At 33.9% G+C, this 16,023-nt stretch overlaps 1 protein-coding gene across 13 annotated transcripts in view; it reads right to left on the bottom strand.

Annotated features, from left to right (window-relative positions):
• The window catches only part of PUM2 (pumilio RNA binding family member 2), a 95,366-nt gene that overhangs the window by 47,897 nt on the left and 31,446 nt on the right, over positions 1-16,023 (bottom strand). For 12 of the 13 annotated variants that reach the window (XM_077844020.1, XM_077844021.1, XM_077844017.1 and 9 more), the window contains 5 exons: positions 14,347-14,534; positions 13,624-13,793; positions 10,469-10,739; positions 10,135-10,228; positions 1,784-1,909 (listed from right to left, as the gene is read on the bottom strand). In XM_077844020.1, coding sequence (XP_077700146.1) covers positions 1,784-1,909; positions 10,135-10,228; positions 10,469-10,739; positions 13,624-13,793; positions 14,347-14,534 — 849 coding nt within the window. Of the gene's footprint in view, positions 1-1,783; positions 1,910-10,134; positions 10,229-10,468; positions 10,740-13,623; positions 13,794-14,346; positions 14,535-16,023 lie in introns of those variants that run through there. The other variant, XM_077844029.1, reaches the window with a different exon arrangement.

Raw genomic sequence — 16,023 nt, 5'->3', positions numbered from 1 at the left:
CACTGACATGACTTTAGTATAGCTACTTAATATTTTAAAAAGTTAAACTCGGTTTCACTTTGTTTTGGAGGCTCCAATAAAGCCCAGTACAATGGACTGAATCACTAAAGTGAAAAGCATTAAAAAATTTAAAGGTAAAATAGATTTCTGAAGATAGTTTAAGCACAATCTAAAATGACAACTATTAACAGGATTTATGAAGGAAGAATATGTTACTAAAACAAGAGTCAGATGTCCACCCAGAATCTCTCTGTCCAAAACAGTAGACAGAAGCCACTTGTGGCTACTGAAGACTTAAAACTGTAGCCTGAACTGAGATGTGCTATATCACATCTCAGAGGTACCATATCAATATATAGGATTTTGAAGACTTTGCATGAGGGGAACAAGTGGATGTAAAAGAGCTATTAATAATTTAAAATTATATTAAAATGATAGTATTTTAGATATGCCAACTAAATCAAATATTGAAATTATTTTCATCAGTTTTTTACTTTTATAATGTAGCTATGAAAAACTTAAATTGCATTATCTGGCTCACATTATATTTCTACTGGGTAGCACTGGTCTTAGAAAGCCTAAGTCCAGAATGCCTAGAGTGTGTACTCTCAAAACTAACATTTCTTAAAGGGGCTCCTTCTGATTCTATAGCTTTGTCTATATGATACACCAGAACTTTACATACTAACATCCAGTTAAATGCCAACATAACAGTTCATCCTTTAAGGAATCACACACAGATCTAGAGCAAAAACTATTGAATGTGACAGTTTAGTTTCAGTCTAACTAAGCTATCAAATAAGAATTGGAAATTAACATTTTTTTTACTTCTTAAAGTCTTAAGCATTAAAAAAAAGTCCCAAACTCTCAGGAAAAGACTAACTGTTCTGTGGTCATCATGATAACTATCAGAAGTAGAGTTTTAAAAACTGCCTTATTCATCAGTGACAATTCGTATCAGTGAACAAAGTAAAAAAACTGTGATAGTCTTGAGTTATGAAAGTCAATGGACAGGTTCACTCCAGTGAATCTGTGGCTGACATTATCCTGTTTCTGCCTCTGTAACCAACATAACAACCAACTCAACCTAAGATAAAAAATAACCTCAAAACTCTACAGAAGATCTACAAATTGCTTTGCTCAAAAGAATGGTGCCTGATCTCCTTACTTACACAATAAATACAGCTTTGAGTTTAAAACATTTTTTCCCCAGCTTTACTGCGATACCACTAACATGTACACAATGTTACACATTGTTCAGATTGAGTGGTAGTTTCAGGTTTTAACAGCAAGTTCTTTCAACTCCATCCCATCTTTTTGCCCCTCAGTTGGCCTGTACATTTTAATACTGCTAAATAAACTACTTTTTAGATATGCATTCTCTCAAGATAGCTGAAGTTCCTTACCTCATACTCTCCCTGATGTGGGTATTTATAGCACCTATCCCCAGTTTAACTTTACTTTGCATTTATTCATGGTCTCTATGGGTTATAGAATTGGTCACAAAAAGGAAGATTTGTGGTTGACACTAACATTTCTGAAACTACAGAACTGAAATGTATATCAGCTATGTATATGAGGAAAGAGTTACCAGGCTTAGGCTTTTTCCTAGCATTACAATTGGAAAAAATAGTAAACTACCTCTGTGGTAACTTCAGTTCACTTTAGATAAATGTTTCAGATTTTCTTAAGAACTCCAAATTGCCTAAGTAGACAAAAATAAAGCTTATACCAAAATTTAAACTAAATCTTTAATAAGCAACAAGGATGAACAGTAAGTTACCTGCTAATGTTGCTGCTGCAGCCAATCCTGCTGCAGTATATGGATCAGTCCCTGGAGGAGCAGCACTAATAATATATGGATTTGGCACAAATGCAGCTGGAGCAAGGCCTGCTGAGAATACACCAGCTGTATTTAAAAAGGGAGAAATAATGAATGAAAATGTAAAGTATGATTTTCTTCATTAGGTAAAATAATTTCTACATTAAATTTGGAGTGGGGGAGGAGAGTGTGTATAATGGTTGAAATTCTGATTAACCTAGTGACGTTGGCCATGTAACACAACCTGACTCTAAGATTCTTAATTTATGAAATAGGTGTATTGCCACTTGTCTTAAGGGATTTTTGTGAAAATTAAATGATACTGAATATGAAATGACTACATACAACTAGCACAACAGGCATACAGTAAATGTTGAGAGCTAGAGCTACTATCGTTGAACAGTTTTTCATTCTATCTTTCTCAAGCTGTACTATGAGCTAGGGATTCAACAGTGAGGAAGACAGATGTGATCTGCCCTCACAATCAATCCATCTAATGAGAGAAACAAACAAGAAATTGGCAATTAGATATAATACAAAGTAAATGCTATGGGCATAGAGGGAAGGGGCACTTATTAACAAGCTTCAGAAGGGGTGGGGATTATGAAGTGGGGCTGTAGGGCAAGACAAGACAAATAAGTTATAACCAGAAGGAAGACCCATGAAGATCTTCCTGGGTCATGTTAAGTAGTTTGGACTTTACCTCGAAAGCAACAGAAAAAACATGAAGGGCTTTAAGCAGTATAGTGACTCTCAGATCACTTCTGTATCTAATGTATCATCAATATGGATTTAGTAAAGACTAGGAAAGATTTTTAAATATTCATTTGCAGTACTTACTAAAGAGACAAAACCTAAAGAGACAAGAATGGATCCCTGGGTGGCTCAGCAGTTTAGTGACTGCCTTCAGCCCAGGGCGTGGTCCTGAGGTCTAGGGATCGAGTCCCACATTGGGCTCCCTGCATGGAGCCTGCTTCTCCTGCTGCCTGTGTCTCTGCCTCTGTGTGTCTCTCGTGACTAAATCAAATGAAGAAAAGGAAGAAAAGGAAGGAAAGGAAGGAAAGGGAGGGAGGAAGGAAAGGGAGGGAGGAAGGGAGGAAGGAAGGAAGGAAGGAAGGAAGGAAGGAAGGGAGGAAGGAAGGGAGGGAGAAGACTGCTGGTATCAAGGAATCCCTGTGTACATCATATATCATAAAGTATTAACTGCCAGAGTTGTTTCTTCTAGAAAATAAGGGAGACAAGTTGAAGGTGAGAGAACTAATAAAGAGCTCATAAAGGTTCAATTTAAAAGACGATTAATTCAGTGCCTGGCTGGTTCAGTGCATAGAGCATATGACCCTTGATCTTGGGGTTGAGAGTTCAAAGCCCCATGTTGGGTGTAGAGATTACTTAAAAACAAAATCTTTAAAAGTAAATAAATAAATCTTTAAAAATAAATAAATAAAAGATAATTTAAGAAGGGGGAATAGATGTATAAAAGCAAGTGGACATAAATAACTTTTTAAAAAGTATTCAAAAGTAGCACTTATTGTAAAATCTAGACCTTAAAATTGAGATTCCAAAACTTCATTCTAACTATATTACAGCAGTTTTTAAATGTTTTGACTGTGACCCACAATATAAAATATATTTCATAACTTAGTGTCCATAGATATATATGGATACATATAATTGCCACGAAAATCTCAAAAAAACTGATCCTTATAAAGTTCCAACATAACCTATTTTCTACCTAATTTTTCTTTTTATTAATTTCTATAAATCTATTTAATCTCTAAGAATAGTGGCCATAACCCATTAACATTGATTTAATGCACAGACACAAAAAAGTCATTTAAAAAAAATTTTTTAAAGATTTTATTTATTCATGAGAGATACAGAGAGAGAGAGAGAAAACGAGAGAGAGAAGCAGAGGGAGAAGCAGGCTTCACATAGGGAGCCCAACACAGGACTCGACCCCGAGTCTCCAGGATCAGGCCCCGGGCTGAAGGCGGCACTAAACCGCTGAGCCACCAGGGCTGCCCTAAAAATTTGCTTTTAATTAAGAATTAAAGAGGATTCAATAAAATCATTGCACTATTTAAAAAATCATTTGCTCAGAGTTGCATCCTTAACCCTAGGGTAAAGTTTCAAGATTTCCCACTGATTCCTCTATCATATATTATCTTTATTACAGTAGAAAACCATGGATATAGTGGTATTCATGCCTATTCATAACACTACAAAATCTCAAAGCCAAGATGTAATTTTTTTATATTCTATATTTTATGATTTAAAAAGATTATAAAATCTCAAATACTATTGGAGTAAATAAAATAGAAAACAAAGTCTTCATGCAATCCTTACTGACTCTTGGTTCATATTCTAAATTTTTCAATTTTAGAAATAATTTTAACATAGCTTTCTCCACATTTATGTTATAAAGCAGATAGGAAGTTTCAGATATTTGAAAAACAAGAAATTAGTTTGACCTAATGGACACATACTGAGCCTTCTGTTGAAAAATGTTTTTCATGTTTTAAGCTCACAATTCATTTAAGGAATATTTACAACATACTAGACACCAAACAATATGCTTGTGTATTTACATAAATATATATTTGTATATCTCCACATACAAATACACAAATATGTGTTTGTATCTATGTGTTTATACATGTACACAGGTATAAATATATATCCTACCAAATATTTAAATGAACATGCACAGTCACACATTTTATATTGTAGGCTATACTGATACTTTAATATGCTTTTTTTCACTTGCCATAGGTCTCATTCTATTATCAACAGATAACCTCACAGGTCACGCTTTCTAATGTTCAGAAGGAACGTGACTTAACCAGTTTTCTACTGATAAATAGTCAGATTGTTCATTATCTTTTGCTATAAATAATAGTGCTCCTATTATTCTTTATACAGGGTTTCTATGTTATCATCGTATCTTTATAAACATTCACTTAAATGGGAAAATATGTATCAATTCTTGGTCAGTATTTCCTATTATTCTCCAAGAAAGTTGTACCAATTTATACTCTCATCAGGAATATAAGAGAATACCACTCACACTCCTATTCGAAATTGCTCATTACTAAACTTTTTCTTTTTTTAACTTATTCATGAGAGACACAGAGAGAAGGCAGAGACAGAGGGAGAAGCAGGCCCCATGCAGGGAGCCCAATGTGGGACTCGATCTCTGGCACCAATGCCCTGAGCTGAAGGCAGATGCTCAGCCATTGAGCCACCCAGGAAACCTGCACATTATCAAACTCGAAACAGTTGTCAATCTGAGTAGTAAAATAAAGCATTAAAAAAAAAAAAAGGTTTTTTTTGTTTTAATCTATGGTTCTTTGTCTATCAAAGAGGTAAAATGTCTTTCATAACTTTACCTTCTCATTTAAATTTTTTAAAAACATTTTATTTGAGAGAGAGGAGTGCTCTCCACTCCTGGGCAGAGAGAAGCAGGAGAGGGACAAGCAGACTCCCAACTGAGTAAGGAGTCCACCCGTCAAGGAGCCCCTCTCATTTAAATTTTTAATCCTCAGGAATAGGACCTGGGGCACCTGGGTAGCTCAGTGGGTTACGTGTCTGTCTGGCTTTAGGCTCAGGTCATGATCTCAGGGTCCTGAGTTTAACCTCATATCAGGTTCTCTATTCAGTGGGAGCCTGCTTCTCCTTCTGCCTTCCTCTTGTTCTCTCTCAAATAAATAAAATCTTTGGGGGGAAAGAAAGGAATAGGACCCAATTATCTCCAGGCTATTTTCCAAATACATTATTTTACTGTTAAGTTGAAATGTCAGCTAAAATGAAAATCTACCCCACCACTGCACCCTAACTATACACAAACGTGAACATATGTCTACTACAAAGTGTTCTTGTCTACTATCTACTTGTCTGCACCTAGGCCAGGACCACACTGTTTTAGTCACTGAAAATAATAACTTTTGAAATAATAACTTTTGAAATAACTTTTTCAGTAAGTTCCCCTCTTTTTACTTTAGTTTTCCATTAATTTTCTCATTTTGCTTTTCTAAAACAAACATCAAAAGCAAACTTCTCAAGTTCCAAAAAAATCCTACTGGGATTCCAACGAAGAATCCATTAAGTCCCCAAATTAATTTAGGTAAAGTGACATCTTTATAATATTGAGTTTTCCCAAAAAAGCCATGTGTCCACATGTATTCGAGTCTTCAGGAAAAGTTTATAGTCTTCTATGCCTTGCACATCTTTAGTTACCATCTATTCCATTCCTTAGCTTCTAATTTCTCTCATCTCTTCCAAGTACTGATCACTATGGGTTCAGTGTTCTAGGAGATTTCCTAAGTTTTATTCTCCAGCTCATTTCAACCTAGGTGACAGCCAATCAATAATGAAGCACACCTATGTCTTTTTATTTTATAAGATTCTGAAATGGTCTGTTTTTACATCATTTTGTTTCAAGACCACTGATCTTTGAGGACTTCAGTCCTTTATCTCCCCTATGATTCTGAGTCGACCTTTAAAAAAAAAAAAAAAAAGATTTTATTTATTCATGAGAGACACAGAGGGAGGCAGAGATATAGGCAGAGATAGAAGCAGGATCCCTGCAGGGAGCCCGATGTGGGACTTGATCCCAGGACCTCGGGATCATGACCTGAGCCAAAGGCAGATGTTCAACCACTGAGCCACCCCTCAGTTGAATTTTAGTTGTTTTCCTAACTTTAAAGTTCTCTTATTTCTACATTTTGGGTGTAAATTCTACTGTTTTTTATATGACTGACTGCTTTCTAGCTGATCTTTCTTGTTTGCACTGTGAATTCTGTTTGTGATACTGAGAGATTCTCTTATATTTACCCGTCCATCAGATGAATGATTGCGAACTATACATCATAAAGTCAAGTCTCCAAATCAAGACCTGTTCATATTTATGACCTTGTGTGTTCTTACTCTATGTACAAGGTCAGCATGACTCAAATTCCAATCCTGGTAGTGTGTAGGCCCTCTAATTATTTGCCCCTCTTCTAGCCCTCTGCAAACTATCTGGTTTATTTCCAATTCACTCCCATGGATTATCTTTCAATTTCCCATACTATAGAAGTTTCCCAACTGTCTCAACAATCCTTTTTCCTTTTCTCTCTCTCTTTTCAGTGTAGATGTCTTAAAAAAAAAACACACACACACACACACACACATACTGTATCTATTATCTCTGGCCCAGTCCATGAGCCGAGTCCAGATTGCCACTTATTTTTATGTAAACTACCTAAGAACAATTTTAACACTTTTTAATGGTTGAAAATAATAAAATAATAATTTGCAATACATGAAAATTATATGATATTCAAACTACAAGGTCCAGAGTAAAAATTTTATAGGAATACAGTCATACTCATTTATATATCATCTAAGACTGCATTTGTGTCATAACAGCAGAGTTGAAGAGTTGTGACAAATTACATGGCTTGCAAAACTTACAATATTTACAGATTATCTGGGCCTTTATAAAAATGTCAATCCCCATTCTAGAAGAATCTTCTAGCGCCACACTGTCCATTTATATTTACTATCACATATAGCTACTGAGCCATTTGAAATGGGACTAGTTTACTGAGACCTGCTGAAAGTGGAAAAATGCACACCTGAATTGAAAAGTTTCCTATGAAGAAAAGAATTTAAATTTCTCATTAGTAGTTTTATATTGATCACATTTAAAATGACATTTTGGATATAATGGGTTAAATAAAATAGTCAAATTCATTTCACCTATTTCTTTTTACTTTTCAAAAATGTGGCTACAAAAGAATTTAAAATTCTCTGTGGCACATATTATATATTTCTATTGCACAATGCTGTTCTAAAATGGGCTTTCAGCTAATGAAGAGGAGACTAGGATAAAAAAAACTGATGGTCAACAATGAATAAATTTAACTATGGAACAAAGATTAAAAGATGGAGTCAATTTTGGTAAATTATACTTAGAAATATTTCCATTTTATTCAGATTTTCAAATTTATGTGTATGCTTTCCCAAATGGCTTCACAAAGAAGTTCTGCCAAGATTTAAAAGAGGACTAAGTCCAATGTTACTTGAAATACTCTAAGGCATTAAAATGGGGAACAGTTCTAAATTCTTTTTATGAAGTAATCATATTCCAAAATCTAACAAAAAATGCAAGAAAACACACAAACTTAAGGACTAGTTTTATGTTCACATTATTGTACATTTTATGCAACATTCTAAATAAAATATGAGCAAATAGAAAGAGCTAATTTTACACATTTTTTATTCCATGAACACAGAAATGATTCAATTAGAAAATACTCATAAAATTCAGTATTTGCCAAATCAAGAGCTTTCCTAAAATACCAATTTAAAGATTCAATATAAGATAGGTCATTTACAATGATAGCAAAAGATAAAATACTTAAGAACCAATTTCTCAAGAAATATGGAAACTTACATAATAAAAACTTTAAAGCACTGATAAACAACATAAAAGCAGATTTGAACAAAAGTAAAGATACACCATGTCCTGGTTAGAATACTTAATGTCATAAAGATGTAGATTTTCCAAAAGTTAATTTAAAATTTAAACCCAATCCTCTGGAAGTAAATAAGTGAATTTTAAAGTTCATATAAAAGTAAATTAATGAATTCTAAAGTTCATATAAAAAAGCAAGTAAGAAGAAAAAAATTTTAAACTCCAAAAAGGAAGAGCAATAATGGGTACACTAGCCTGTCACATATTAAAACATATCATAAAGTCTCAAGAAATAAAAAAGGGTTATACTAGTCTGTGAGTAGACAGGAATTGCTACATTTCTTCTTTTTTCTTTAATTTTATGATTTGAGAGTGAAAATGAAAAGCACACATGCCTGCTCAAGGAGGGAGAGAAAAAACCCCAGCAGACTCTGCTGAGCGCAGAGCCCTATTACAAGGCTCAATCTTATGACCTTGATATCATGATCTGAGCTGAAATCAAGAGTTGGATGCTTAACCAAACGAACCATCCACACATCCCAGGAATCACTACATTTCTAATGAGAAGGATTAAGTATAGGGATAAAGGAAGCTAGGGGTAAAGAATGCATGCTACTATAAAAGTCATCTAGAAATGTGTGGTCACCTTTGATTAAAACCAGAAATAAGCTGAGTGAAGTAAGTCAATCGGAGAAGGACAAACATTATATGTTCTCATTCATTTGGGGAATATAAATAATAGTGAAAGGGAATATAAGGGAAGGGAGAAGAAATGTGTGGGAAATATCAGAAAGGGAGACAGAGCGTAAAGACTCCTAACTCTGGGAAACGAACTAGGGGTGGTAGAAGGGGAGGAGGGCGGGGGGTGGGAGTGAATGGGTGACGGGCACTGGGGGTTATTCTGTATGTTAGTAAATTGAACACCAATAAAAAATAAATTAAAAAAAAAAAAAAAAACAAATAAAATGTGGGACCTAGGAGACCTTCTTGGATTGACAGAGAACAATACAAATGTGAGGAAGAACTTAGTATGTCACCTTCTCCCCACCCCACCTGTTTCCATAGATTATGATGTGGAGAATATTCACAACTTTTCCAATTAGTAAATAAATTAAGATTAGCTAACATCAGGCATAAAGATGGTTACATAAATCTATATGTGTGATATAATGATATAACACTATACCTACATTTACCAATATCATATTCCTGATTTTGGTACTATCCTATAAATATATAACATGTAGCCATATAGGGAAAGCTGAGTGGGGAACCTCTCTGTACTGTCCTTTTAACTCCATGTGAATCTCCAATTATTTCAAAATAAAAAGATAAAAACAAACATAAAAAACCCATAAGAGGAACAAGTAATGCTTTAGCACTAACAAATGTATAATTATAATAATAATTCACATTAAAGGCTAATGGTCAAAGACCAAATAACTTAGTGAAATAAAGAAGAAAATATTTTAAGGAATTTTCTTGGAAATCTGATTTCAAATTATTTTTAAAATAAACATTTTGACTTGGTAATAGATACAAATAACTACATTTGAATTTCCAAGTGTCTGACCCTCTCAACTTCATGCTGAAAAAAAACTTACAGGCTGACAATTTTCATCAATCTATAGATTCTTATTTATCCAAAATACAATAACCAGAAACAGTTCTTCCCCAGTTAATCTGTATTCTTGCCATGTAATTTATTACTCTTTGATCCCAATGAAACATTTTAATTTAAAACATAATGGGGTAAAACAATTCAGTAAAAGAAAAATGAAACATTCCAATAAACATTGTAACACAGGATTTTCTAACCAACTCATCAGTATGGTAACTTATAAAGACTCACCTATATGTGGCTGCTGAGCTGCAGCTAATGCATATTGCTGCTGTTGAGCTGCAGTTAACTGCTGAACGGTTAGTGCATTAGTCCTCTGAAAGAGCTATTAGAGAAAATATTTAACACAAAGATTAGTCTCAAAGCATTTCACTTCTATTTAGAAAGCTATGAATAGAGTATTTTGAACACATTTCAATAACCTTCTCCACTACAAAAACATTTTATTTATAAAACACTAAGTATTTAAGAACACTCCTATTACTAACGTGGATGCCTCACAGCACTTCAGGCTACACCAGTATAGAGTTAAGAGGAGCTTCATTAAAGGAGTAGCATGCTTTACCTGCTGCTGGGAATTGTAGTCGAAAAGGCCTACAGTAGCTCCTGAAGAGTCCATGGGTACCTGATTACCAGGATAGTCAAACTGTAAGGAATCCAGACCAACTTGTTCCATGGCATCCAGATTCTGAGTTTCAGGATTTGAAAATTCTTCAACAAGTGGTTTATTAGCTGTAGGATTAGGAAGAGGCCCCAGTCCTTCTGGGGGATTAGTATTGGGGCCCAGGCGCTCAACTACTTCAGTTGGAGAGGCTTGACGACTTCCAGGAGTACGACTATATAAAGAAAACAGGAAGGTGTTAGGAGGTAAAAGTAGTAAGTCAGTCACTGTTGGAATGGGAAAGTGGGAAAACCATGAAAAACAAATGGCTGTAAAATACAGAGAGCAAATCAGGCACCCCAGGTAACTATCCACTCCACTTTAACATTTTTGTGTCTAATGTAACTTCCTCTTAAGAATGGACATAGTTTTGTTTTTTTTTCATATTTCTAATGATCATTCTAATTTGAATAGCATAAAAATTTAACTCAATTTTACAGGTAAGATAATTGACTAATATCACAATTTAGGCTTAGATTACCCAAAACTTTGGTCTCAAATCACAGACAAAATGAATGGTAGTATGAATAGCAGACTATCAAGTGACAAACATGGGAAGACTCAAAACCAAAATGCACCTACCATACTTCTGTCCTGCCCTCCAGCACAGAATTCTGCCATTATATCTTGCTTAATAATGGTTCAGAAATAAACCAAAACTGGCCATAAAGGAAGGCCTTCATGACTTCAGAGTGCAAAATGTGGAATACAATGGAAAAATGACATGAGCTAAGATGAAGGCTAACTCCAGACTCTCTCTTTGAATATGATTTTGAGCAAATCATTTCATTTTCCAGGCCTCAGTTTCTCAAATGAGAATGAAAACATAACATTGTGTTTATTGTTACAAGTAAAAACAAAAAACGAAGTGTTAAAAACCTCTATGACCGCTCTCCAAAAACCATCACACCAAATTGTCTCAGTTTAAATCATCATAAAGAAATGGATATTCGTAACGTATTTACCAAAAATTGTTTGCTCATCAATGAAAAATATACTTATACATATAAAAAGGCAACTTACTCTACTACTAATAAGCCTTTTTAATTTTTGCAGAACTTTTTATCAACATTCTTCACGGTATAAACCTTATTTTTAATTTATTTCTAGACATAATCTATCCTCACTTACAGTGTCTTCTTCTACAGAAATATTTTATGCAAGATCCTTTTCCTCACAAGAAATATGTTTGTTCTGAGGAAGCATGAGTTCATAGCATATTCAAACATAAATACATTAAGTAAATGGCAATAGCTATTTTACCTGGCTTTCACTGCCAGTTGTCACCTGCCTATGTAACTCTGCCCTCAACTTCAGGAGCTTCACATTGAGATAAATTTGCTAACACGTACAGAGCATTTTATAAAGTAATTACTTAATGAAATTACTTAATTCTAAGAATTGGTCTCCACACATTTAGGTGAACATTTTATTTAGAAATCAAACACTGCCCTTATAAATATTTAGAAGAAGCTTCTAATTCCTTTCCCCTTTAACCATACCTAATTTTTCATGTGAATATTTCAAAGGTTTGTTTTTCATTCAGAATATATGGGGGGAAAAAATAACATGAAAGGATCCTCCCCAAAATTAATCGATTATAATAAAGCCTGCTATTGTTACTTCCTTCCTTTCAGTTCTATGATCTATTGATCAGTATCAATTAATGTACATATTAATGATGTGTTAGCATAGCGACCATATGGCCATAGCCATTAGTCTGAAACATTTTTACACTATAAGTACAATACTGTGTCTAAGATATTTCATAAGCAATTTTAAACACATACCCCAAACTTAATGGAATAAAATTAGAATGCTAATAAATGTAAAAGTTCGTATTAATATGGAGAAGCATAGCCTTTCATACAAACAACTCTAATATAGCAGTAAGTAGAGCATATAATAGAAAAAAGGCATTGCGCTAAGAAGTGGTGCTATTTTCTTGCTATAGTTAATGGTGTATTAACACTTCAATTATAAATGCATACTCTGACAGGCTCATATTCAACTCAGTTTTAAATACATGCCCTTGACTAAAACTCAGATTAGGTAATTGCAGAAAAGCAAAATCAGGATAAGGTTCTAAACAAATTGAAAAACATTAAAATTATTTCTTGTCAAAGAGGTTTACTGGTTTTGGATGCTTTTTTGCACTTAGAACAGATACAAACAGCACTGTTTTAAGAAGCATTCTTACTCTGCTTTTAATAACTAAAGGCAATAAATGTAAAAGCGTACCACCCACGTGTATGGTTACACTCAGTTAACTGAGATTCTATGGTTCACAAGATCAATAAATAGCTCATTTTCAGGTATAAGCCCCAAAGCATCTGACTAATGAAGTATAAAATACAGGAATTCAGTATGAAGAAACAACTCCCTAATATCTAGGTAAATGTATACTCTCTAATCTGAGACAAAGGCTAGAAGAAAATACTTATTTGTCATAAAGAGACCACTAAAGAGTTACAATTTAAAGAATTCTAAACTTAAAACTAACTTTTTGAGGTCTCTAATATGTTCTCTACTTCTTAATTTCAGAAATATTAAGTATTACACAAATTCATATATACTAAGAAAGGTCACAGCTCCTAAACTAATTATGTTTCCTCATTTCCAAGATTAAGAGTTAGATGGGGGATGGGGGGTACAATACAAGGATAGAAGGAAGAGGAAACCCCACAGAAAGGTGCTTAGGAGCAACCCCAAGAGGAGTTTGCCAAGAAAAACCAAGATTAAACCTAAAACTCACTAAATTTTAGCAAGGAGGGAAAAGTTAAAATTTAGACTACCATATTAGCAGAAAGGTAACAGCAACTTCTAACATTACTCCTTTAATGGAATGCACAGTTTTAGAGACTATTTTGAAGAATTATTTTTTTAAAAATGGTTCATAATCAATTAATATTCCTTATTAAAAATCAAATTTTCTGGATTAACACAAGGTACAAAGGGAAATAAACCAAAATTGGAAAAAGTCTAAATCAATCACATCAGCTAGTAGTAATCATCCCTAAAGAGATAGGCTTTTCTTCTCGAGAAAGTTAAAGTCTTACTTAAAATCTTTGCAATCGGCATCCATTCCATTTGGCAAACCTCTGCCATTTATTTTAGAATCATCATCATCTCCTTGTTTAAGATCTCTGTTTTGGTCCTCCTCAAATGGAGAAGCCTTGCCTTTTTGATCTCCTTTCTCAGGTCCATCTGTTTCAGCATCTCTAGTGCCCTGAGGAAAAAGAATCTGTTTGATTCTGAATATTTAATAGAACACAAAAAAAGGCACCACAAGGTGACCTAAAACTACGCTATAGTGCACGTAAACAATAAAAGCATTATCTTATTTTAATTTCGTAATCAACTAATTTATCAAAGGCCAAAAAATTGAGCACAAAACAGTGATTTATAACAGAAGGGCTAAGGCAACCTTAACTATAGCGGTGCTGGAAAAGCAGTAACACCACAGATGAGATTAAAATTCTACTTAATGCAGATGATTTTGTTTAGTTACTTTCACATCAAGAACTACGATGAATAAGCAACTTTAATATTGCAAATTATGTTTCTCAGTACAGTTTGATTTTTGTAACATGGCTAAGATTATATTCCCATTGGTTCTACTATTTCATGTATTTCAAAAAGCGGCCAAGAGACAAAACAAGAGCTCCAACAGCTGTAAGATTTCCTTTAGCTCTGGGAAGAGCCAGAAAAGTACAGGGACTTGAAAATAACCAAATAACCACTGAGTAATTATTAAATATTTCTTTATTCAAAATACTTACAAAAGTTCCCTTCCTAAATCGAGAATCCAATTTATCAGCAGGAGAAGAACTTAATACATATTCTACCATGCTCACACCAAGGCCTCCACTTTCTGATCGCGGAGACAGTATTGCATTTACTTCACTGTTTCCATGAAAACCCTGTCCAGATCTTCTCTGTACCATAATAGGCTGGGACATTGAATGGTCTGTTTGGAAGGAAGATTACAATTACACATTTGTACTTTTAAAGTAACCAAAATGTACTTACATATAAATATATTAAAGTTTTTAAAAATCAGCATATTGTTTTATTTTGAATGTTGTTATAATTTTACAAAAAGCTCTTCATACTGTTGAGATTCACTGGCCTGGGCACATTTCTTGGGAATACAGATAGAGACATTGGTAAAAAAAATAAATAAGTAAAAGCTGGTATGAAGAACAAGCAAATCAGGAAGGTCAATGGAGCTGGAAACAGTAACCTGCAGGCACTCAGCTACCTATAAGCATCTTGTAAAAAGGTTAAAGCTTTCTTCGGAATACATAATAATTCAAAACAAAAACCTTTAGAAGCAAAACCTACAAGAATAACTCCTAAACTGGCAGAGGCACATCTCAAGCTCATAGTTATGTACTGTATGGATTCAGAACACATGGCTCTACCACTATAAACACAAACAAGTGAGTTTGAAGAAAAAGTTAATTACCACAGAATTTTCTATTCTTGGTGCAAAAACCGTCATCTAAAGATTATTTTTAAAGTCCCTTCTAGTTTAAAAGTGTTCCATTTATTCTTAACAAAAAATTATTCACCCATGAATACCATTCCTATATATTTTTATGACAAAAAGAAAAGAACAATATTTAAGATTAGAGAACAAATGGTATAGAAATACAATAAAGGATCTGAGGCAACATTCAAACAGATTTGCCAAAAAAAATCTTTTTAAGGCACCAATAAGCTATCTCTGGTTGAACTGTTATCACATAACATAAAATACTCAATATTAGGTCTAGTCCTTAAGGGGCTGAACTATCATGGTGGTACTCAGCCATCACTACATTAACTGTATGTTTTTAAATGATTGCTACTTTTGTTAAAGCATATTAAAACATTTCCATTGCAGTACCTTTATCCACAAGAGATTAGTCAGTATATTTTTTCATTCAATAATTCATCCATTCATTAACATAGTTCAAATGTTGGTTTATGGTCTCTCATATGCTAGGCATTGTGCTATGTATGAGGAATCCAAGAACAAACAAGACAGTCCCTGCCCTCAAAGAGATCATAGGTTTAATATAAGGCAGTCTTAAGAGTAAAAGTTCATCAGTAAACATGATCCAGGATACTATGGAAACAGAAAGGAGCATTAACCCTTCCTAGTCTTAGAGTGAATCCCAAAGGAAGTGACATGAAGGATAAAGAGTTAAAGTGAGAAAAAAACAGGTAAACATGAGGGTGAAAAAGACAATTTCAGTTAGAGAAACCATCTATATGATAAAGTCTCCTGCAGTCAAAGAAAGAATCTTCCTTAGAATGAAAATTCCTTTAGGACAAGGACTGTTATTCATATTTGCACGTAGTTGGCTTTTTTTTTTTTTTTTTACATAGTTGGCTTTTAATAAAGGTTCTGTAAACAAAATTATAATGTTTTCATTCACTTCTAATTTCCTCATGTCTCTAAGTAAAGA

This window comes from Canis aureus, chromosome 12, assembly GCF_053574225.1.
Source record: "Canis aureus isolate CA01 chromosome 12, VMU_Caureus_v.1.0, whole genome shotgun sequence".
Lineage (NCBI taxonomy): Eukaryota > Metazoa > Chordata > Mammalia > Carnivora > Canidae > Canis > Canis aureus.
Note: the sequence above shows the minus strand (reverse complement) of the source record. Positions and strands in the feature narration are given on the sequence as shown.